Source organism: Carex rostrata, chromosome 27 (genome assembly GCF_964058835.1).
Source record: "Carex rostrata chromosome 27, lpCarRost1.2, whole genome shotgun sequence".
Taxonomy (NCBI): Eukaryota; Viridiplantae; Streptophyta; class Magnoliopsida; order Poales; family Cyperaceae; genus Carex; species Carex rostrata.
The window spans coordinates 6923974-6949898 of NC_135944.1; the positions used below are offsets into that span (position 1 = coordinate 6923974).

The following is a 25925-nucleotide window of genomic DNA, read 5'->3' on the forward strand; positions in this document are numbered from 1 at the left end:
AGATACCATAATCATAGCAAAATTACTAGGACCATTTCTTTTAAATTCAATAATTGTTCTGTAATGACCAAAATTACAAACAAGCGTAGTAAAAACAAAATACTTAAAAGGTATTAATCTCTGTTTCGAGATCCAGTCAAAGGTTTTAAGTTTATGTGGTCATCCAAAACTATTAATATTCTTATACATATAGAGAGAACCGGAATATATTCTACACCATCAATTATGCACTCAAGAATAAAGTATGGCTATATTCTATAGTGCCTCATAAATTTGACAGATTAATATGTTCAAAACCTTAGGCTCTGATACCACATGTAAGTTTCTATGCATTAACATAGACTAAACATAATTCTTAGGATCTTGAACAATATAATTGTCACAAACATAAAATTACCTGATGCAGAAGATGCAGCCATGCTACTTCAACTTGCTGTATAAACGGTTTCTCTCCCTTAGCCCTCTTTCTCTTAATATTACAAACCTTTGAGATGAAAATATTTTTTGTATGTAACCTCTAATTGATAGGAATAGGACCTATTTATACTTGTTTAGCTTTAATTTGGTACGTCCATCAAATACCAAATTGATGGATTAGATTTAGTGTGCTATTAATAGTGGAAAACCAAAAGAATTGAAACTCTTAATATTCATGACACTAAGAGTTACAAAATTTATTTAGTGATTTTAATAAATTAAAATTCTCAACACGTTCATATCCATTATCTTGGCCACTTAATTGGAATTTATTCTAACAGCGTGCAGTAAGTAAATAAAGTTGGAACATATCACATGTTGATTTGATTGGTACCAATTCCCTGCCATCTCTTCCTTAAAGAAGACAAGCCAACCCAATTCCCTGCCCATGTGGTGTGGCCCTCTCTGTCTTAAAAGACAAGCCAACCCAAACACTACTACAGCTTACACTAATTTCGCTCCACCTCTCTCGCGCGGTCTCAGATATAAAAGTCAATTGACTTGGCCATCTCCAAGTATTGGGTAAAGCTAATTCGATTGGGCACTATGCACTCGCATCCCCATCACATTGTCTTTATATAAAGAGACCAACCTTCATACACCCAACCGTATGATTATCAAACTACAAAATAAACCAAAACACCAAACATACCGACAAAGCAAACACCCTCTATCTACATCCACTTTTCACTCCAAATTATGAGCTCCAAGATCACCAAGATGGAGAAAGGAGAGACATCAACCGCACAGGAAGCTTCCGTTCGGAGGCTTGATATCGGGAAAAGAAGGGCAGATGATTCTATTTTCCGTGCCCCAGCGCACATGAGATATGATAGAAAAAAAGATTTTGAGCCTAAATTGGTTTCTATTGGCCCGTACTACCATGGACAACCAAAGCTCAAACCGATCGAAAAACTGAAACGCCAATGCGTGCCATACCTTCTGCAGAAGGTGGCAGGTGATGATCAAACGCCGCCGTTGGTCGAAGAATTTATGAAGTTTGAAAGAGATGCTCGTCTTTTCTATAAAGAGAAGTTCCTCTATAGTGATGTTGGTCTTATTGGGATGCTAGTAACTGACAGTTGCTTTATAATCCGAGTAATTCTCTCTCTCTCTCAAGAGGTACAGGAGAGCATGTCTTTCCTAGATGTAAATATAAAAGAGGTAAGATCTGATTTGCTTCTATTGGAAAATCAAATTCCCCTCTTTTTTATCAAGGAGGTGTATACCAAGGTTTTTCCCACTAAGGATTACCCAATATTCCCCCCCTTTGAAACTGTTCTTGAACCATTCACTACTAGAATCTCGGTTTGTTGCATGGGTAAAAATAATTGTTGCATGGTTAAGTAGTGTCCATGCAACAAATATTGGCATTTCTGACACAGTTAAATTTGTTGCATGGGTAGTCCCATGCAACAGTTACTCATGCAACAAGTTTGATGGTTATCCATGCAACTGCCTCTTATTTATCTATGCAACAAATATTTAATGACCCGTGACCCGCTAGCAAGGATAGAAAGTATATTCTAATGAATGTCCATGCAACAACTCATCCCATATCCATGCAACAAGTCTCCCAAATTTAGACTAAACAGTTGCATGGATAACCCATGCAACAATTATTTGAGAACTATTTGTTGCATGGACTTATCCATGCAACAAATCTCTAAAATCTAGACTAAACAGTTGCATGAGTAACCCATGCAACAAGTCTGGAGGATTATTTGCGAACTATTTGTTGCATGGATTACCCATGCAACAAGTTTTGACGATTTTTTTGAACTATTTGTTGCATGGGCCTACCCATGCAACAATTATTGAATTTCTGGACAGTAACTTTTCTATATATATTTGATCTCTCCTTTCAAAATAAATATATTCTTATAAATTACAACAAGTGATACATTACAGTAGTATATTAATTTGTTCACATCCTACTTAATATTGTTCAAGTTTAAAAGGAAATTTGATCTCTCCTTTTAAATTGAATATATTTTGTAAATCATAGCAAAAAGAATTAGAGCATTATATTACAAAATAAAAGAGATACACAAATAATTCGGAAACTTAAATCGAGGGATCTGGATTTTCATCCCAATTTTCATGACAATACAAGGGATCGGGATAGCTTCACGTGAAATATCTAACTAAAGTACCTCAACAGTTTTCTGAACAGCAGCTGGTATGCCATTTCAAATGGCTTTTTCTCACATTTTTCACACACGGTACCCCTTCAAAATTCTACATAACCCTCCCATATATATCTAATGTAATTCCACAAAATATCAAGTAAAAATAAGAAAGGTAACATCTATTTTTGTACACATTTCTCCAACAATCCATAATTTTTCAGAATCTGGACTGGTCATAGAAAATATTGTACCAGTAGACATTAGAATATTAATTTAGGCCAAAGTAAAATATAGTCATAATCTTAACTACAAACCCTAGTTTCCCACAAAATATAAAGGTCATACGCTTTTAGGAAACCCACTTTTGAGACCTTTGAAATTGACACAACCTGCTGCAGTTGCAACAAGCTCCCATGCATTGTTGGTGCAACTACTCTAAGCATTTCATTGTTTTCAATATATTATATTTACCTCTCAACTCTTCCAACTCTTTTTCTTATTTATCCTTATAAGTTAATTCACACACTTTAAATTTTATATTTCCAATTATAACCCTTCTCTGTTTAGTTTCTCCATCACACCTGTTCAAAATTAGTCTATTCTTAACACACATCTGTCCAAAACTGATCTAAAGCACTTGGACAAAGCACATGCACCTCCATTGTATTTGTTGCTGTCTTGATTTTCTTGTTTGCTCTTTTGTCTCTTTGAGCAATTTTGTGTTGCATTGATGGGAGCAATGTAAGAACGAATTAGAGTTTGCTTTTAATCACCATTGGAGAATAGACTAGAAGCAAATAGGAGCTGATTTTTATCTATTTGCTCACAAAGAAATAGAGCATATATGGAGGTTAGTTGGATTCTGAATTTGAAGGTTGACTAATTTAAACTTCACGCGGTAGAGAATAAAAATGAAAGGTTGCATAAAAAACTATTTCTAAGGATATGTAACACTCTACACAGTACACCATACATATGTAACGCTCTGCATAAAATTGTTTATGACAGATGAATAAATCAAAATCCAAAATATTGTGCTAAGAAATTCAAATGTATGGAAATTTGGAAAAGAAAGTACAATCGCTTCTATTGGTACTGGTACATACTAAGAACCAGACTTATTCCCAGAAAAGAATCAAGCATTATTCTTATTTGGGAAGAACTGAGAGAGAGTTTCAAATTGGGGATTTGATATATTTGAAGGATAAACTATATCGCTACAACTCTCTAGGTCAAAGGAGAAATAAAAAAAATCAGCTCAGGATATTTTTGACCAGGTGCCACGTACTATAACATATTGGATTTCTATTTAGGTGTTAATGACTGGATAGTTTGTACTCAGTTCTAAATATTTAATTGGAAAACCCCTGATTATAATTCTCCACCTTATTGCCAATAATTAAATTTCAAAACCCCCAGATTGTAGTTTTCCACATTATTGACAATAATTAAATTTGAAAACCATGGTAGCATAGTTATATTTTATTGCCTAATATGGTTGTTTTAAGCAAAGTTGCTCCGTTGCTCCATTTACTGGTAAAAAGAGATAAATCAGGAGTACTTTTAATTTACTGGTAAATTGTTGGTAATCTTTTGGTATACGACTGCTGTAATAACAGGTGGTACTGTGGTTCTCATTTGCAACCGTGCTAATACCTCAAATGAATCTCTTAATCAGGTAAATTAAATTGACCATTAATTAAATTTTTGCAATTCTTTAAAGATAATACTTCAAACGAACCAGATGATACCTCAAACGAACACAAAGATAATACTTCAATTAAATTTTGCAATTCTTTAAAGATAATACCTCAAATGAACACAAATATAATACTTTGGTTTTAAAGAAAAAAAGAAGAAATCTACACCTATACTAGATGAATCTCTGAGGTTGAGAAAGGTGAGACCTCCATGGACCCTGTGTAAGGTGACCCAGCCACACAACCTTACCCGCTTGTCTATATCGCTCACCCCAAGATCACCGCAATTTGCGATTCTGTTCACCCAATTCAATGGAGAGAGCAGGCGGTGGTAGGAGGAAGAAAATTATGAGCGAGAGTGAGAGAGGGAGAAAATTAAAGGGCACAATTAATGAAATTGCAGCGTGGCTGGCCATTAACGCAGGAGAAAAAAAATTGCAATTGGCGGGAGAAAAAATTAGCAATTGGCGGGAGCAAAAACTTGCAATTGGCGCCTTGGTGGGGAGAAGAGAAGATATGAGGATACTTAGCCAGAAAGAGGAGAAAGGTAGGAGCTTCTCTGAGAAGGAACCCAGGAAAAAAAAAACAAAGCTTAGAGCTGACAAGTGGTACCCCATTGTTATGGAAATTATTTTTTGTCATGAAAATTTTTATTAGCAAATTTGTCATGCATATAGGATACGAAAAATATACAAAATAAATATATTTGAATTTATTGGCAAAATTTTCATGCATATAGGATGTGAAAATGAATGCATTTAGATTTATTGGCAAATTTTTCATGCATAGGATATGAAAAATTGCACAATTTATATTTAGATTTATTGCAAATTTCTAAAAGACCAAGAAGTATATATAGTAAGAGAAATATATACCACTAAATTAGACAAAGAGCACAATTACTTAAATATGGAAATAAAGATTAGCAAAGTCTGTATATTAATTTTTAGTTCAAAGACTTAAATATTTTAATTTTGCCATAATTTGTTCCCTCAACATGTGTCAATATTTGCAAAAATATTTAATGAAATTCAATCAATTAATATCAAAATTCGACTTTAATTGTAAAAATATTTTGTAATAGAAATTATATTAATTAAATTTATGCAATAATTAATATTATAATATATTTATTGCTTGATTAAATGAGTTTGATACGTTAATTATATAGCATTACATGCATGAACATGAAACATAAACTCTTGTTCCATGAGTTAATGAAGATGTACGGGAATATTTCACCCGTTGGTCGATCGGAACCGTTCAAATTAAAGAGCACTGTATTTATTGTCTTGCACCCGAGTTTGATCAGATTTTGTTTTTATTTACCTATCCATCTAGTTGATCAAAAATTGAAGTATCGTATGGTCATGAACACTTCGTGTTGGATCGAAGTCCATACATAATAAAACTTTCAAACTTTTATGTTGGTTATGTTCACTATTCTCCCTTGATCATTTTAAAACAGATTTGAAAAGATTTTATCACAGATCGACCGTTGATTTCCCGCGTGAAAATGAACGGTCCAAAAATGTTTTATAAATTTGAAAGGACATATAATAATAAAAGTCTATAAAAATGATATGTATAAGTATTATTTGGCTATATAAAATGTAAAAAAAATAAAACTATTTTTTCTGAAATTTTTTGACATGTGTTTCTGTACATCTATCATAAATATCAAGCTTTTATACCGTATGATAAGAGAATAACGGTTCTGATTTATTCATTTTGAATAGATGGGGATGGGAAGTCCTTATACTCTCATGTAACATAATATTTATGTTTAGATCTGATGGTAGGTGATGCACATGATCCTTTGATATTAGTGCGCAAAGATAATCACACGGTCCGATCTAAACAAAAATATCATGTTACCTTAGAGTAAATGAATTCTTTGATTGTCTCTTTAACTTTTCATTTTCCCTTCTCTCTGTGCGCAGCTGCCTTGGTAACTTAGGTTTTCATTTCTCCTCCTAATTTTTTACGTTCCTTCCAATTTTATCTGTTTTTTCCCTCTTCTTTTTTTCGGAAATTCCAAATGGCGCCACTGCTATCACCAAACCTAATTCCTTAAATTTGCCGATCTTTTCACTTACGATCTAACCACTAAACCTTCACCCAATCCCACGACCAAACCCTTGTGCTCCTGACGCTGGCGCTGGAGGCGATTCCGTCGAGATTCTACGATGCCTTCATTTTGCAAGACCTGAAGGTGGTGGTCGCCGAGCCACGCCTCGTACTAGATTCTCCTGAATGTGGTGTCGTCAGGCAGCGCCATTCCAGGTCCAGAGGATACACGGTCCTTCCCACCTCCCATCATTGCCCCGTGCGGTTGTTTCCTCTTTGACTTACAATTTTCAATTAGCTTATAAATTGCTCACAAGTGACTAATTTGGATATTTTCGTGTGCTAGTTTGATTCATGCATTTTTTGTTGTAACTGAATCACAATTTTGGAGTTAGTTTATCAAACCTAATCAATCCCCTAATTGATATAAAATTCCAAATCAATCCACCGTGGTGGTAGCTTTTAGGCTCTTTAGTTTTTTATTTCTAATATTAGTTTTTTACTTCAATTTGAGTTAAAATAATAGTTCTGTCTTGGATTTGGTGTTAAAACTTGACACAAGGCTTGTATGCTCCACTTATAATTTTCGCTGAATAATCAGAGGGACAATTTGCAAACATTAACAGGAAAGCAACCTTTATAAAGCAAAAATCAAATACTTGTGGATTGTTGTGGATTTGTTGTGGATTTGTGTATCGATAAAGCAAAAATCAAGTACAGTTTATAATTTACCTTTCAAGTTAATAATTTATGTATAATTGTTGTGGATTTGTGTATGCTGAAATTTATGAGTCAGTGAGTTAATAATTTGGGTACTGAAATTCTAGGTTTTCTCAATTTATTTAGCATGTTTAGTACCAGTTACAGTTATGTTCAATTTTTTTCTCAAAGTAAAAGCTGAAAGAACTATTGGACCAGTACAGGGTGGGACTTGGTTCAGTGTACTAGCACTGTACTTGTAACAATTTTTGCTAATGTACTTATTTAACTTCACAAATATTAATGTATGTCATGTTCTAATGCAGCAAATAGATGAGTACTTGAAAGGATGCAGGTTTCTTCCAAAGCTCAACAATGAAAAGGCCGAGGAGAGAAATTCCACATACAAAGAAAGATTCAGCAGCTTAGAGAATTTGGTAAGTGATATTCTTCCAATTTTAAACAGATTTTGGTCATAATCGAGTAGACTACAAATGGTAATCAAATCACCTGATTCGTTTCTCGATCCTCTTAAGTGGTACAAGATTACTACTTTGGCCCCTGATTAACCAGAACTAGAAGAGCATTACATTAGACAAGAAACTTGTTCATTGCTATTGCCATAATATTTAATCTGGTCGTTTAAGGGTTTCATTGAAAAGTGGTAGAAATGATCACAAGTGAAATTTTTTAAGGGATGGAAAGTCCCAATGATGTCTTAATATGAATATAGTTTCTAGTTTCTATTTCTTTGAACCATTCTTGTACAAATTCTTATTACTCGAGATATAACTGATATTTGACTTTGTTTTGTAAAATTGTTCAAAATAGTTGAAGAATGACTTGGTTCTTATACCAAAGGAAACAACATGGTTTGGTTTTTATCCTGATGGCAGCTTCAACGATGTACTATCTCCTCAAGAGGTACCAATATAAAAAATTTGCGATATCCTTCTATTGCTAAAAAAATTATATGTTCCAATTTAAAAATTCAATAAATTCAGCCAACTTTCAACAAGCGATGATCACTGGCACTGATATCCTTTTTTTTTTTTTTTACAATTTCCATTGAGATTACTATCCCAGCACTCCAAATTATCAACCACTTAATCAAAGATAATATCACTTTCCAAGAGAATGCCTGCCTCTTTGGTCTTGTAATGTATATGTTCTAGATTTCAATTTATCATCTCAATGGAGGTTTAAACTGCGGTAATTAAGTGCCCTCATTTTGTCGATTGTAGATTCCAGTAGTTATGAATCTGGCAGCACCTAAAGAGCTTAGAGAGGTTCGAATGCCCTCTTTTTTCAGCAGCTTTGTCAATCAAGGTTTTCTTCATTTGTATTTGATTTTGTAAAAGAATCTTGCTCTAACTTTTTAATTTGGAGGCATTGCTTTTTGTACATTTTGGTTTCATTGTATACATTTCTCAAGAGTTATAACTTTATTATTTTTGTTAAATATTTTCTTTTTACAGCACACATACGTTGCAAATGTTCATAGAATGCAGAGGGATACCTACTTTGGTTAACTTATTTGAACCTGACTATGCCAAGTACAGGTTTGCTTTGAGCCTATCTATTTTGTATGCTCCTTTAGTCTCTCTATTTCAGCTATTTTGTTAATTTCCATAATTTTATTTTCAAACTTATCATGGTGCGTATACTTGGTCATGTTATAATCCATTCGTACCAATTTGGTACTTATCTGGTCTTCTTCATGGCTTGGATTTTAGTAATAAAAGAGTCAGTAGGGGAAAAATTGTGATTGTTGGATGACTTATGCTTGTGAATTGAACTGTGGAATCGAGCCTTGAATTGCTTTAGTTCTATTTTCTTTGAATTGGTTGATATTAACATTGAGTATCTTGTGATAAAAAACTGTTTTTTATGAGTTAGGTTTAATTTCTCATTACGTAGCAGTTGACCATGTAATAAAGGGATAAACAATATTCCAATTTACTTAAATAGGGGAGGCACTTTTCAAGCACTCCTCAATGCTGACACCTAGTGGTTTGGGAGAGAAAGGCAGAATAACCAGCCCTTCTAGTGTGGGGTGTTGCAAACAGGTATGGTATTTTTTTTTTTACTTTTCAATTTTCTATGTTATTTTTGGCTCTTTTCATTTTGGCTCTTTTCAACTTGGTGCAGCAGAGTTTCTTCATAAACCATTATCAGAAGACAAACTAAGAAATATTTGGCAACATGTCATTCGTAAGGTATGAATTAGGTTTCACATTCAACTCATATATGCTAATATCTTTCTTCTTTTGTGATTTTACTAAGCTTTTACTCTCTTAATTAACAAGGCATTTAGTTCAGGAGACAAAGTGTGACACCATCGTAAGAACACGAAAAAGAAATTGCATAAGAGATTTGTTAAAGCAGTGGAGTAGCTAGGTATAGATAGAGTCCCAAATTATTGATTTGATGAAAGTTGAAGGTCCATTGGGGTAGCCTAGTTTGTAAATTTTTGTTGATGGGTTGTGCGTATATTTTGGGTATAGAAACAAGTTCTATATAGTTCTGTGGTTATAATTATATTTGGTTTTATGTTACAATGCATGCTTGAATTTGGTATGTTGATTAATGATAAGTACAATGTTTCTCTCTATATTTTATTGTGTTCTTGTTCTGTTTTAATTTTCATGGGAAATGTAAAAGATTTGGTTGGTACCAAATTGGTACGAGGTGAATTATAGAATTGGGCCTGAATTTTTTTTTTTGGAACGACAATTTTTTGCATCGTAAAATCTATACAAATATGGGGACCAGACAATATTTTTGCAAATAACCTGGTGGGGCCCACCTTCTTTGTCCATGCAACTAATAGGTTAATTACCCATGCAACAAAACATGTGGGGCCCACGACATTTAACCATGCAACTACTCACTCCCCTATCGTTGCAACTAATCCATAAGACCCACACACTTTATCCATGCAACAACTCACTCCCCTATCGTTGCAACTAATACATGGGACCCACACACTTCATCCATGCAACTACTCAATGCTATATCGTTGCAACTACTTTTTGCATCTGATTTGTTGCATGGGTACTTATTGCATGGACACACCGTTGCAACAAGTATTTCAGAAGTTATTGCATGGTAAACCCATGCAACAAGTCCGAAATTGAGTAGTTGCAACGGGGGTTGTTGCAACGGTATTTTTTGTGGCTTGTTGCATGGGTAACCCATGCAACTGACATTTTTAGGGATTGTTGCAACGGTAAGCCGATGCAACAAGCCAAATTTTATCCATGCAACAAATCGAGATTCTAGTAGTGATTTATATGGTTGGATATGCCATGGAGAATCAATCCTGATGGCATGTCTAGCAAAGCAGCTCATTTGCTTGACCTTTATTGGAGATGCTCTACGTCTGAAACACTAAATAGCTTTGGAAGTTGTTTAGAGATGGTGATAAATATACCAATAAATAACTTTCTACGGGCGATAAATAACAATGACGACAATCCACTAGATTTTTTGGAATTAAATTCCACTGAGGTGAGAATTGAACAAATCTTTCAACTACTTGGTTTTTATAAGCAGGAGGTAAAAGAACAACTAGGTCCCTTTCAAATTGGTTTTGAGAGGGCAATACCTGATGAACTAGAAGGCTTTCAATATAATTTGAGGCAGGCGGTAAGGGAACAACTTGATACCTTCAGAAAACGAGAACTATCTGAGGTTCAATATGGTATTCAGCAGGTGGTAATTGAAAAACTAATTACCTTTCGAAGTGGTTTTCAGAAGATGATAGATGAACAAAGATCTCTGATTCACAAGAAATTAGATGACTGTGGAACATGTGGTGGTCCGTTGGCAAGAATGGTACCACTAAATTCTTTTCGAAGTTGTTTTGAGCAGGGGAGAAATGAACAACTAAATAACATTCAAAGTGATATTGAGCAGGAGATGAATGAACAACTAGATTACCTTTCAATTGGTTTGAACCAGGTGATAAATAAACAACTAGATTACCTTGGAAGACCTGGTTTTCAGGGGGAGCAGCCCAGCTTGGTAGAAATTTATTGCCCAACTAATGAGCCAAAGGTGATAGCCAATGCAACTGTACTTTACCAAATGGCAGGTATAAAATTTGAGAAATTAAACCATGAACATTATCGTGATGGTCTTGATGTTATCTTCTCCAATGGCATCATGCAGATGCCATGCCTGAAGATTGATTCCTGCCATAAAACCTTATTAGTAAATATCATTGCCTATGAGAATTCCAAATTACCCAGCATGCGAACTTTTAGCTCCTACATAAAACTCATGGATGCACTCATTGATTCAGAAAAAGATGTGGCGTTACTTCAACAATGTGGCGTTATCTTTAACACACTGAGCAGCCATAAGATGGCTGCCACTTTCTTCAATGATATTGGTAACTTTTGTTTGATCGACCACAAATCAAATTATTTCCCCGGCTTGTATAAGGATGTGCTGAAATACTACAATTCAAGTTGGAACTGTAGACGGGCAAGCCTCCGACAAAACTACTGCAGTAGCCCATGGGCGGGTATCTCGGTGTTCGCAGGTGTGACCCTGCTAATTCTTTCGGTACTTCAGACATTCTTCACTATGTATGCATATTTCAAGCCGCCAAAGTAGCGTAATTGGAAATCTTCTGTTTTCTTAATAAGCCCGTAATATTGTTAATTTTCTTTTTCCTTTCTTTCTTAATTGCTTTTATTGGGTCCCAACCTTTTTTAAGTGTTTATTCGTAAATTATGTTGTATCCGTAATTAAGGTATTTTGTTTAGACTTTTTTGTAATTTTGTGTAGTCTATTTGAAGACTTTGTAATCTAATATTGTTAAGTGAGAGAAATAAGAAAATTAGCTTTGGCCTCCACCTCTTTGTATCAGTCATCAGAGCAACTGAGCCACCCCAAGATAGACCACGTGGGAGCACATCTCGCATGTAGACCACGTGAAGACCCTTGGACCGCGATCCGCTTCCGTGAGCCACGTCGCTGTCTTCGGTGGACTGCGATTGAAGCTCCTGTTCACCGCTCCTTTTGGAGTGTGGACCGCGCAGAAATTTGTCGTGAATCGCATGAAGACCGCCCCGGATCAGCTTTCCCTTTGTGCGCGTAGACTGCGCCCAGGCCGGCAGATCCAACCTTCTCTGTCGCTTCCTCTGTAGACCGCGCCGGCACTCCTCTCTTTGTGCGCGTTTGTGGGCCGCGCAAACACCAGCAAGCTATTGGGTTTGCTGCTGGGTTTGGTTATTTCCTGGGGACTGCATAGAACCTTGAAGGGTTTTGTGTTCTGATATGGGTGTTGTGTGTTTTGAAACTGATATTTTGCGCTGGTATTCTACTTATTGTGTCATTTAATTAATTTCTTGTAAATTTTCTGAATCATCTGAATTTATCAGTAAAATTTAGAATTGAGGGCAATAGCGATACAATGAATAAACTGTCATCCACCGATTATTCTATTTAGAAGTCAATTAAGAATTTGTTGTATTGTAAAGATGCCTATGAACAAGTTCCGGTACGAAACCAGATACTACTATTAATGTTGCATTGTAAAGAAGTGCACTAGCTAATTTAACCCATGGGAATTGTATATAAGTTAAATAAAAATCTATATAAAATATAAAAAAAAAAATCACATCGAAAATAAACATACTACAATTGTATTAAGGCATACCTTGTGCGCATCATAAGTAAGAAAATAAACATTGTCCTCGAAAATCAATCAATTATAAGACTGAATATTTTTGTTACACATACTACAATTTTTTATATTTTAATGCAACGTAAATGAGAATTTTAGAAATTTAAACTGATTTCTAATAGAAAAATAATAATAAATTACATAAATTTGTGATTTTTTTTAAAATAGTTGCATAGAGCATAATAGTGAGTTTCCATATTTTCTAAATTCAGACACAACATTTCAAACTTATCAAAATTTATCTTCAAACCTGATATATATGTTCAAAACCTACTAAAGCTAGCCCAATTTAAAAGATCCATTTTTATTTTCTCCTCCCTTTATCCTTGCTTTAGGTAAATGGTGTGATTTGATTGATATGATTGATTTGTTATTTTTCTGACCAGATAGATCAAACCTTCCCCACTACGTGATAACAGAGGCTACAAACAAATTCAATTTTGTCACTAATTCTTTGCCAAATATTGGACCTCTTTGAGGGCTCTTAATGTCTGCCCTTGATTGATACAGACAGGTGATGACTGGTAACAGAGCTCAAAGTCTCCAACTGCATCTGGAAAAGTTCAAGGCTGCATTTCCCCACCAAGTTTTAAGGGAACTAAATTACAAGTGCAATTTTAGCCAAGCTGAGGAGATCAATGAGGTTAGATTATCATGAGGAGATCATTAGGATAAATCACATGGTTAGAACTTAGAAGTGCAATTTTGCATTTTTAACTGGTATCATTAGATGGCGCAAATCATTGAATTTGTAAACCATATCTAGCTAATTTTGGACTTAAATTATGAAAGGAAGATGTCTTACCAGTTAATTAAGTCATGTTCAGATTAGTCAGCTTGGTTCACTGTTCCGGTCAAGTGACTTAATTGTACTGGCATGGCACCAGTTCAGCAAGATACTTAATTTCAGTTTAGAGTCTAATGTGTAATCGTATTTACTATCTTCACTTGAAATGAGTTCAAATCAAAGAAACGTCAATAAATTCACTACTGTAACATATCGTTCCTTTTGCTGAGTAATTGCCTGGGGTTTGTTCATTCCTTGTAACTGATAATCTGCCAAATGACCTTTCATCAATAAATGAGGTTTTGAGAACAGCCTCATCCAAAGTCAGTCCTAAACCGTCTGATCTGTGCTAAAACTTGTTTAAATTTATTAGGTTTTAATATGTTTGCATGAATCTTAATGCAAATCAGACGGTTAGGCCCAGATTCGTATGAGATTTTGTACAAAGCACTTTCAACAAACCCTCTCTGTTGCTCGAGTGCTGAACTCACGAATGAGTTCTGAACTCAATGATTTTTTCTTGCTTCCTTGTTTGTTTTGTGATTGGTTGTACCTGTTCATGCTCTATCAAAGGTTATACACTTTAAAAGCTTGTGTGAAATGTCATGTTCATTTAATAGAGTAAGCAATTTAATCCTCATTAACAATAATAATAATAATAATAATAATAATAAGATAAAAACATATAATTGTGTCATAAGCATTTCATCTAAGGTATGAAAATCTCATTATGAGATGAAATTCTTATATGAAGCCTTTTATTAGACCTATATAGTTACTCTCTTTCCCTCCGTTCCTCTTTCTTCCTTGTACAATCAAAATTGAAGTTCATATTTGTAAATACATCATCATATATTTTATATGAAAATTACTGGAATTTGTTGGGTGTTTTGTATGGGTACAAAAAGATATGTCATTTACATACTCATAATTTATTTACTTGAAAAAAATAACAAATAGATACATGAGAAATTACTCATATAGTACTTCTAAAATATATCTCCAACATAATGTATGGTTGTTGATGTTTTTAATGAATTATGATTCTGTTTATGATTCAAATATCAACAATTTTTCATAATTAGAGGATTCTGTTTAAGACAATAGAATAAAGGACTTGATTGAATTTAGCAACAAACACAAATGCTACTATTGAGGCCGTAAAAAAAAAGTAAAAATAATTCTTATAAATGTGAAATTTATTTTACAAGTAAATTTTCATATAAAGATCATGGTGAACGGTTTAGAATAACTATGTAAATGAATTATTGCAAACCAGTACTAATATAACTTATAACGGATGCTTTCAATTATGGAAATAAATCTGTTGTTATTCCCAAGGAATAATAGGAACCTGTTATTCCGATCCCAACCATTGATCTTCATTAAGATTCATACATGAAAAAAAATTATTTGTTGAGAATCGAGCATTGAAAATTTTGAATGGTTGGGTTCGGAATAGAGGTTCCTGTTATTCTCTTGGAATAAGAGAATAACGCTGATTTATTTCCTTCAATTACATATCATAATTTTTAGTCTATAATTATATTTTATAAATCATAACTCCTAGCCCACAGTCTAACAGCTTCTAGTCAAAATTAAGCAGTACCAGTAAAATTAAACAATTAACCAAGAATAATTACACATTCAGAGATAATAAAAAAAATGAGTGTTGATCTTCTAACAGCTTCCTGATTTTTACATTGGCTTTGGTTTCGTGTTATGGTTCTATGTTAATTACATGACAAGAAATGTAACCCCCACAAAAAAAAAAAAACATAAAAAAAAACCAAACCAAACCAAACAAAAAAATTCTGAAGTCACAAAGGAACAGTTGAAACGGTTCCCGAAGAAACTCAAACAACATCTAGAAGAGACAGGAGCATGCTGCCCTCCTAGCAAAGCCAAAGCATATGCCTAAATTAGAATTTCAGATTAAAAAATAGTTTTTTTTAGATAGGTACAAAATTAATGTGTTTTTCAGAAGATTCAGGTAAAAAATAAAGGCAAATGCATACCTTCCTCCTCTGAAACTTCATATAAATGGTGTTATAATCAGATTTTCTTATGTTCTTCTGAAATTTCTTCAAATTCTGAACACAAATCTTCAAATCCTTGCTGTTGTATCCAGTTTGAATTCTCAGATTTTCATTCTACACATTTTCAAATGTAAAAAATGCTTCATCAGAAGAAAAAAAACTAAAAAAGAAAATGAAAAAACAATTAAAACCTGGGGGGGGGGGGGGGGGTCAAAGAAGTGCACTACTAACCCATGGATGAGAAGACGGGTCGAGAGCCCACTTGGCGAGATATACGGCAGAAGCGGCAATCACTGACGGCAAATAACGGAGGAAATTGTAATCTAGCAGTGTCAATTCTGCTAGATATCTTGCCACAAGCTCCAAATTCTGTTGCGCCTGAATTATATATATAAATTTATCAGACAAATTAAACAGATACAATATACAAGCGGATCAAGGTTTTGTATTAGATAATTAGTTCTCATTATATTTGGTAACAGTCCAAGAAGCAAATTACCCCAACTTACTGGTATTTGTTTATTAATTAGCAAAAAAACACCCCAATTACAGCTTCCCCACATAAAAACAAACATCGGCCTGAAACAAGAATTGAGAAGGCAAAATTGATGAAATAGGAACTCAAATAAGAAACTTCGCCTTAAAGAACTTGACTTCCCTAAGTTTTTATTAAACCATAGTGACATAGATTATATATTGTATTACCTGGGGAGAGGCATTTGTACATTGAAGATACCTCCTGAAATAATAAATTCAGACACATGAAATCAGTAACACAATCTTATATGTTAAAATTGAACTGTGAAACTAAAATAGAAAAAAATAAAAAATACCTCAAAAATGTATTTACAGTAGGGACGGAGATGTCATACCCTACTGTAGATAGCAGTTTAGTTTCCATGCTTAATACCTGATATATAGTTAAATAGTAAGAATCCATTAGTATTTGAAAGGTGTTGGTGTCTTTTTTTTTCAATTTATTTATATTTTTTCTGAACTGGAAATACCTCAGCCTTGGTACATTTGGTATGAGTGAATAACTGTGCCACAGTAGAAGTAGGCCGGCGCCTCTCCTCGTATTTTCTGAAAAGACAAAGAATTGTACAGTTAATTCACAGTTGCACCTATAAGATTAGATTATATCATTCAATTTAAGAGGAAAAAAAAAACTCACGAGGCGATGAGGATGCAGCTCGTTCCCAGTACCACAAGTTTATGTCTTTCAAGTTTGCTCTTTGCCAGAAATCGATCAAGTAGGTATACTGCCAGATAAAGAGTATCCGAACAAAAACTGAACTCATCACAAACCTGAATCAAGCCCGACATATCAGTACCATAAGAGAGAAAAAAGGAGATAATATTATATGAGTGAGGCTATGGTAATATGCATATTACAAATTGGCATGTGCTATGGACTTGCATTTTTTATTTTCAAAGTTGAAACAGGCAATCAGAACCATTAAACATGATCTCTGTATGAAAATGTACTTGTAGACCCAATTTTAGACATTTTATATTTCTTTCACTATTTTCTAGATAGTAGAAAATCACTGCTTCTACATGGTCCAGAATTTTCAAATCAAGTGACATTCTACCCATCTAAAAAAATCAGGAGAAAAATTCTAAAAAATGTAAAATTTGGTCCATAGAGCAAGCTATTGTGTAATATGAATATTACCATATTCTCACTCATATTATATAAACTACGGAAGAAGTAATTAAAAGAGTAAATTGTGACGAACCTGGACCATCCAATCGACTAACATGGCACGAATTTTTGGTGTTAAATCGGTTTGCAAGTTCTTCATGTAGCCCCATACAGCTCCCTTCTCATTCTGGTCAGGTATTAGAATAAAATAAAAATATTAACACGAAACAATAGTTTTAATGTACATATATAAATATCACAAATATTTCGATTGAACAGGTAAAAAAATTTACGTACCTCAACAGCACCATAATTCTTGTATATCTCAACTGCATATTGAGTGCACATGAGATAGTCTGATGGAATTGCCGGTACGGGCTCTGTAGCTTTTGATCTATTATCACTCTGTTATATTTGCAAATAGTACCAGTCAGATTTATAACTTGGACAATGCCATTTATATCTCTGTTGTATCCCAGTCAAAGATATACCAGTCTGTTGAATTTGCAAACCAAATTTGTTTACTGGTACAATAAGACCCAAAAATTCGGTGAGACCCAAAAATATAAAACATGATACCTGCTTTTTTAAGTCATCATCAAGGACAAAATTCAGCATTTCTTTGAATGGCAAACGCTTCTGTTTCTTGGGTGGGACCAAAGTGATATCAGACTCTTTATCTCTCAATCTCTTCTCTGGAGTTTTCTTTAAATTCGGTGATACCCGAATTAGGTCAGCTTCCTTCGGTCCCTTTTGAAGATTTTCTTGTCTGCTGAGATTAAAGAGATTTCTGAAGAGATCAGTGGGGGCTTTGGTCACGATTGGTGCAGGGGCTTCGAGTATCTCCCCCCATAAGGGCTCCACATTCTCAGCCATCTATCTCTCTCTCGGCTGTGATCAGAAACAATAAAGCATGAGAAATGAGTTCATTTCCTTAGAAAAGAAACAATGGAACTGGTACCAAATTGTACCAATTATGTGAATGTTAGAGCACTACACCACATCCCTTTTCTGTTTCTATTAAACTTTGACATGTAAATTGCTGACTACGATACACTTATTACCACCTATTAAGTTTGTTCATTTATTTTGAAAAAGAAACAATGGAACTGTTACCAAATTGTACCAATTATGTGAATCTTAGAGCACTACACTACAGCCCTTTTCTGTTTCTATTAAACTCTGTCAGGTAAATTGCTGGCTAAGATACACTCATTTGCAAATATAATAAAATTTTAGTGAAATTGAAAAAAAATAAAAATAAACCCTAAACCCTAAAATTCACCTCAAGAACAGCCAGCAGTAGAAACAATTGGCATTGATAAAAGTTTAAAGAAAGCAACTGAATACCTCGCTTCCAATCAAACCCTAATAAAAAAAACTTAAATTTTAACAAACCAGTTCTATCTGATTTCTATGTAATAACGTCATGAACCTCTCAAGTAAACATGAAGTGAAAGAAATTATTTGTATTTGTGGGTTCTTAATCTTTTGAAATTGAAAATGTATTAAAATACTGGTGAAATTGAAAAAATATATAAAGTTGAATGGAGAATGTAAAACCCTAAACCTTTTTTGAGAAGAGATAACAATCGGTGAGGGTGTGGAGAAGAGAGAAAAACGAACGGAGAGGAGAGGAGAGATAAGTCTTCTCCTTCGCTTCCGATCACACGTGCGATCAGACTCTTTCCTCTCAATGAATCGCAATCGTAATCGCAATCGCAATGAGAGAAGAAGAGTGTTAGGTCGCAGGCAAAGAGAAAAGATAAAAATGAGGCGGTGATTCGATTAACGTTTTTCTCTATATATCTCTCCATCTCTTCTTCTAGAAACTCTCCTCTCTTATCTCTTCCTCCGCTGCGTCGCTCTTTCCCTCTCGCTATTTTAAGCTCACTCTCCAAAATGACCACACTCCCATTTCTATTTTCAGATGAGGAGATTTAACAGAGTTGTTTTCACGTCGTGCAGCGCAAGGACAATAGAATTGACACAGCGCTGCATATGGTTTATATGCTGTATGAAGCTAAAACTGCTCTGTTAAAATCCTTACCCATTTCTATCACTTGCTCCGCTCTTCTCCCTGTTTTTAGCTGCACGCTCCCAACTGACGTCACTCCCGACTTCTATTTCAGGATAAAGATATTAACAGATAATCTTTCACTCCATACAGCGCAAGAGCCATATACTGCTGCTTTTAACTCTATAGTTTATGAGCTGCATACAGTAATAACTACTCTGTTAATATATAAACCCTGCAACTAAATTTGATATATGAAATAGGAATGATTCAGTTTTTGTTCAAACAAAATTTCCGTTAGCGGTAATGTTTAATTCATGTTCATCCCGGCCCATAAAATTAGAGGCCTCTTTTTAAATATGGCCCATTAATAAATTTCCAGAATTCTGTTCAAATTCAATTCAAAGAAATTTAATTTGTTGTGCTCGTTTTTATTCATTAATTCATCTCTATCATTTTCATTAGTTTGAACAGCATAGACAGATCTCTAATTAAATAGTGGCATTATTGGTATATGACATATATAATTAATAATATAAATCAAATTTCAAAGAGAGAGAGAAATATCGATAGATAGTTTAACAATTAAGAATGCTAAGAGAAATGAGGAATGACGAGCAAGAGAACAAAATATATATATATATATATATAAGGGAAATTAATATGCACATTATTTATTGAATTATAAATTTAGATAATAGAAACAACTGCATTAAAAGTTAAAACCAACAATTATTATATAGTAATTTCATTCTTGAAGGATCATTATATATATATCACTGAGTTAGCCCTTCATTTGAATTGAATATCTAACAGGGCAAAGGGCAATGACAGTGCAACTTTTTAGGCATTAGAAAATATGTACTACATGTACAGTTGGCTTTTGCTGAGTTAGCCCTTCATTTTATTTTCATTTTACCAAAGAGAATACTAAATAATTTCAAAATAAAAAGATAGATAGACTAGATTAAAGATAGAAAATTTATCCAAAAAATTAAGAATCTTACTATATATAGTTTTACATTTTTCTTATAGAGAAAAAAAAATAGAAAAAGAATAAAAAAGTGAGTTGAATCTAGACACATTAAAATATTATTTGATCTAGATCCGACGAGAGGGCAAAGGAGATGAAAAAAATCAACTAATACTAAATCACAACTATACCAAAAATCGAAATTGAAATTTAAAAAAAAAAGATGGAGAAAAAGTGATTCATGACATGTCTCAAATATTTGGAGAGAAAGATGAAATTGGATATCCTAAAAAATAATTTAGTTATTATTAAGAATTGACAAATTGATGTTTTTAACCGTATTGAACCATTTTTTTTTTAATAACCTTGGATATAAGCTAGGAAGCAATTAATTGTAAGTTGTTTCCTCTAGAGCGATGATTTTTGGTTAGAAATTGATGAATTGATTTTGCGACAGATTAAAATCGAAAAGATTTGAGTTGTAGATCTAGCAAGAGAGCAAAGGAGATGGGCAGGAATTAATTATATTAATTGACACAATTTTTCTTTAGTTACTTTCTACCCATTCTTTATTAATTCAGTATTTTTTTGTAAATGCAAGTTCAGCAAACAAACTCTGCATCATTTCATTTATAAAAGGAATAAATTTTGCAAATTTTGAAAAGTTTGCAATTTTATCCTTTAATTTTTGAAATTTTTGCAAGCGTTATTATTAAAATATTCTTTCATAAAAAAAAATTTACACAATACATATAAATCCAGCCTCTCAATCTCAATTTTCTGATTCCACCCCTATACAATTAAGATATCCATCCTACTGTGGTTCAGACAAAGGCACCCTTTCTAAAATGATGGGTTTTTGATAGCCATCAATGGATGGTTTAATATAGAAACTAAAAATGACATTGTAGAAAATGGTGAGCATGACTAGAGCACCAGCAGCATATAGCAGGTATGAATCAGATATTTCAGGCATTTCTTCTCTTGCATCTCTTCTCATGAAAAAATCACTCTCTGAATCTGCCAATTTTTTTAATTAATTGTAAATGCAATTAATTCATGAGATGATTAGGTGATGAGAAGAACACATTTCATTTTATGAGTGAGGCTATATATGGTAGCACATCGATTGGTCTGTACTACGAATCAATATTTTTATTTTCAAAATTCAAATAGTCAATCTGAACTATTCGACATGGTTTTCATGTAAAAATGTACTTGCAAACAAGATTATATGTTTTTGTAGAATTTTTTTTACCATTTTTTTATAATTAGAAAATCACTACTTATAGAAATTTTAGATTTCGAGTTTGTGTCCCCTAAAATAACCCAATTTTGAGTTTTGATGTTCGATTAGAAATTCGGAACAATCTGGCCTGTGATGAAATGCACGGGACCTCTTTAATATTAGTGTTAGAGCATATCAGATGGTCTAGATCAAAACTCAAAAATTGAGTTACTTGAGGGATTCAAATTCATAATTTTCTACCTATCTAAAAAATAGTAAAAAGAATCTAAATTTTTTCTAAAATATATACAATTTAATATACATGTACATTTTCATCTAGAGATTATATTGAATGATTCATCAACTGTTTGGACCTTAAAAGTGAAAGATATTAATCCATAGTACGGATCCAATGCATAGTATCATTACCATGAACCCGTATCCTCTCAGGTATTGCACAATTATTGCAGAGGATCACTTACTTTACGGTTTGAGATTAAATCTCAACCGGCTTGGGATTCGGATCACTGTAGGGGCCCCATTTTTGGGCTTTGAGATTCGTGCCAAGTTAAAAATTACGATTCAGATCTAGTAATTGTAAAAGATTCCCTTATCAGGTATTGGAGAGGATGTGAATTCCATTACCATAGCCTCACTCCATTTTCAATCCGCTTTAAGATTGGTGCGTGTCACTTCAATATCCGTGTCGATTTAGTGCGCACGGGTCTTAAAGCGAATTGGATGGTAGAGGAGCTATTCAATGCTTCATTTGTTGATAAATAAAAAAGAATTAATAAAAGAGAATAGTACTAGTTAACAAAGGTAACAGTACCAGGTAAAGGAGATGGTTTAGGAGGTGTAGGTGGAGATGGAGACAGAGGTTGAGGCTGAGAGAGGGTTTGAAGCTGTTGGTCGAGCCTCTTCAGAGCTTCTCTCGCCTTCTTTTGGTCTATCTCAATTTCTGCATCCTCCTCCTCTGACGAACTCTGTATCCGCCATTTCCATTTGCAATTTCTCCTCCTCCTCTTATTACTGTCGCTAAGAGTATGGACACGGCACAACAGTAACTGTGTCAGTGAGCTGCACAGCATTTTAAAAAGCGAACATACAGAACAGATACAGGAGATGAAGATAGGAAAGGAGATATTTTTTCTCTTCTCAATTCTCAGGGCTAAGCGGAAAAAAAATGGTTTGTTGTTGTTGTTGGGCTTGGGCTTGGGCTTGGGCTTGAGATAGATAAAAAGAATGATGGGCCAACCAGAGGCCTCTATGCTATCCATAGCACCCCAGCCTAACTCATTATATATACATATACATATACATATACATATACATATACATATACATATACATATACATATACATTATACATATACATATACATATACATATACATATACATATACATATACATATACATATACATATACATATACATATACATATACATATACATATACATATACATATACATATACATATACATATACATATACATATACATATACGAGTACGGCTAACGCGCTTCCTCTAGCATATGGGCCGAAATGCTTCCGGTGGAAATTTGAAATTTCAAAATCCAAAAAGTCGATCTGAACCGTTCATCTTCTTCTCCATATTAATATCTGCTTGGAGACCAAATTTTACATTTTTCTAAAATTTTTTACTATTTATTAAGCCACTTTGAAAATTGCTGATCCAACGGTGGCTTACCAAACAGTAAAAATCAGAAGCTACCGTTGGATCAGCGATTTTCAAAATGGCTTAATAAATAGTAAAATATTTCAGAAAAATGTAAAATTTGGTCTCCAAGCAGATATTAATATGGAGAAGAAGATGAACGGTTCAGATCGACTTTTTGGATTTTGAAATTTCAAATTTCCACCAGAAGCATTTCGGCCCATATGCTAGAGGAAGCGCGTTAGCCCATATACATATACATATACATATACATATACATATACATATACATATACATATACATATACATATACATATACATATACATATACATATACATATACATATACATATACATATACATATACATATACATATACATATACATATACATATACATATACATATACATATACATATACATATACATATACATATACATATATTATATTATATTTTTTTTTTTATGGCCGTAAAAAATCCGGCATGAAAAATGTTGATCCGGATTATTTGTAGCAGCCTTTCGAATAAATCAAATTATATAGTATTCCATCTATTTTTTTTAAAATATATTAAATATTTGTAATACTTCAATACAAAAAATAAATAAATTATAAATAAAAACTGAAAAAAAAAATTTCTAAAAAAAAAAAAAATCCTAAATCCGGAAAAAATTATTCCGGATTTAGCAAAAAAAAAGAAAAAGAAAAATGAAATTCTAAATCCGGAAAAAATTATTCTGGATTTAGGATCCAATTTCCGGAAATTTTTTTTCCGGTTTGGGTAGTTTTGGAAAAATACAAGCGGTTTGGTTAATTTTTTAAATTTATATATTTTTTTGGATATAAATAAAAAAAATCGGCACAAGTAGTGTACATTTTAATTAATCAATTATTTTAATAATTATTTCTCAATCACTTTCAAACCTTCTTCGTCTCTAAAATAAATTATCATTTTAATTTGTAAAGAATTAATGGTTGAATATATTGATGTATGAAATTGGAGTAGAACTAGATTGTTCTTAAGAAAAATTATTAGCTTGATTGATTTCAAACGATAAATTCAAATCGTTGAAATCAATTTGCTTCATGAATGATATATTTACATGTCAAATTTATAAAATTTTAAATTAATTTAGTATAAAATCAAGCGGTAAAAAAAAAGATTTATGAGTTAATTTCAGTGTATTTATTATTTTTTTTCATTTTAAACCGCTTAACTTTTCTTCATTTTTCACATTACTCGTGAAGTAGACCGGTTTTCAACGATTTGAATTTGTTATTTAAAACTATTCCGATAAATATTAAAATTAAGCTCACCAAAAATTTGAAAATTTGATGACCATAAAAACAACCCAATTGTAATCATGAATTTTATATCTAGAAGAATTAGAAGTGATGATGTAACGCTTGTAAATAAATATGAAGCTTAATATATGAAATTAAGAAGGTAGTTAGCAAGTCATAAATGTATGGATTTAATAATAAAACCCGCCAAATTTGACAAACACAACAACCTTCCAAACTTGACTTGGTCTCACCCACCAAATATCCTTTTTTCAGCTCATAAAAATAAAACTCCTTCTAGAAGGGGTATTTTGATCATTTCCTTCACTAAAAGCGAAAAATTAACGGGGTCTGTGATCTGTCGCCAAATTTTTGGAGTTAGTTAGCCGAATAATTTCAACATAATATTAAAACATAAACACTTATACATTTTATACAATATTGGATAAACAGTGATAAAAATAAATAAGAAAGTGGTATGAAAATAAAATTAAAAAAAAAAAGATGGAGAGAAAAAGTCACGCTTGATACAAATTTTGACTATTAAAAAGTCAAATTAAGTCATCTTTGGATAAAACTTGGTCATGTTTAATATTTTATTATTACAATTTTAAAAAAAATAACAAATGGTAATAAGTTGTATACTTGTCTTACTTAGAAGACACGGTTGCAAAAGTAGAAATGACTTAGAAACCCTAATCCAATCCTCATTTATTACTTAATTATTATAATTAAACACCTCTCTCTCTCTTTCGGACTCCGGATCCTCTGCATTACCTCACTGTTTCATTTTCAATCTAAACCGTCCGATCAGAATCCCGACCAATCCGCTCCTCTAAAAGATGCGTTCCAGTTATATAACGAACGAATCGGAGTCAACCTTAGGGTAAATATTATAACATAGCAGGTTTAGCTTCATACAGCGCGCGGACTATAGAATCAAAACAGCTCTGCACGTGCTTCATGAGCTCTATGAAGTTAAAAGTTCTCTGTTAAAATCTTCATGAAGTTCCTCTCTCTCTCTCTCTCTCTCTCGCCTTCAAGTGTGTACAGAACACTAAGTCAGTAGCTCTGAAGTAACTGACATTTCGTGTTTCATATTTGGACTGTCCGATCCTTAAATATTAGTCCATATTCTGATCGAATGGTCGTAATTTAATCACAGTATTAGAGTTACTTTAGGGGAATAGAATTCGACAATACACGTCATACCTCGTCTCACGCAGTGTGTACACAGTTCGCATTCTCTAAAGTAACACAATGTTTTTCTTTTGATCTTAACCGTCCGATCCAAATCCAGGACAAGGTGCAATGCATGAGACGTCTTTAATGTTCGTGCAGATCAGATCTGACGGTAAAGACCTAAACACAAAATTTGTGGTACTTAAGGTATATGGTTCTCTCAACTTTCTCTCTCATTCCCCAATTTGTCCAACCGCGTTGCCTTTTTTGACGATTTCACACACAAGATTTTATTTTTTGGTTATT

General features: G+C 33.3%; 3 protein-coding genes across 11 annotated transcripts; 1 reads left to right on the top strand and 2 right to left on the bottom strand.

The window, feature by feature from the left end:
• The first annotated feature begins 1823 nt into the window (after positions 1-1823).
• LOC144544746 (uncharacterized) lies at positions 1824-9692 on the top strand. Of its 7 annotated transcripts, none has more exons than XR_013508331.1 (8): positions 1824-4856; positions 7405-7515; positions 7910-8002; positions 8323-8407; positions 8557-8640; positions 9050-9147; positions 9233-9297; positions 9388-9692. XR_013508331.1 is itself a non-coding variant. In XM_078293305.1 (8 exons), the coding sequence occupies exons 1-5, from the start codon at positions 6566-6568 to the stop codon at positions 8608-8610; spliced, it is 381 nt and encodes a 126-aa protein (XP_078149431.1). In that variant the 5' UTR covers positions 5928-6565; the 3' UTR covers positions 8611-8664; positions 9050-9147; positions 9233-9297; positions 9388-9692. The 7 variants fall into 7 exon arrangements, 4 of the variants coding, with proteins under 4 accessions (XP_078149431.1, XP_078149430.1, XP_078149429.1 ...); XM_078293305.1 differs by lacking the exon at positions 1824-4856 and adding an exon at positions 5928-6643 and having other exon boundaries at positions 8323-8367; positions 8557-8664; XR_013508329.1 differs by lacking the exon at positions 1824-4856 and adding an exon at positions 5930-6643 and having other exon boundaries at positions 9230-9297.
• Positions 9693-15119: 5427 nt separating this feature from the next.
• On the bottom strand, positions 15120-19095 carry LOC144545100 (cyclin-A2-1-like). Of its 3 annotated transcripts, XM_078293676.1 has the most exons (11): positions 18817-19095; positions 17833-18139; positions 17551-17658; positions 17348-17440; positions 16780-16913; positions 16613-16688; positions 16439-16515; positions 16311-16344; positions 15837-15983; positions 15585-15719; positions 15120-15483 (listed from the first exon to the last, which is right to left on the bottom strand). In XM_078293676.1, exons 2-11 carry the CDS (start codon positions 18127-18129, stop codon positions 15304-15306), a joined length of 1281 nt encoding a protein of 426 aa, XP_078149802.1. In that variant the 5' UTR covers positions 18130-18139; positions 18817-19095; the 3' UTR covers positions 15120-15303. The 3 variants fall into 3 exon arrangements, with proteins under 3 accessions (XP_078149802.1, XP_078149803.1, XP_078149804.1); XM_078293677.1 differs by lacking the exon at positions 18817-19095 and having other exon boundaries at positions 15362-15461; positions 17833-18553; XM_078293678.1 differs by lacking the exons at positions 15120-15483; positions 15585-15719; positions 18817-19095 and adding an exon at positions 16115-16184 and having other exon boundaries at positions 15844-15983; positions 17833-18559.
• Positions 19096-21019: 1924 nt separating this feature from the next.
• LOC144545201 (uncharacterized) lies at positions 21020-22598 on the bottom strand. The gene is made up of 2 exons (XM_078293791.1): positions 22304-22598; positions 21020-21263 (listed from the first exon to the last, which is right to left on the bottom strand). The coding sequence occupies exons 1-2, from the start codon at positions 22560-22562 to the stop codon at positions 21058-21060; spliced, it is 465 nt and encodes a 154-aa protein (XP_078149917.1). The 5' UTR covers positions 22563-22598; the 3' UTR covers positions 21020-21057.
• Between the last annotated feature and the right edge of the window lie 3327 nt (positions 22599-25925).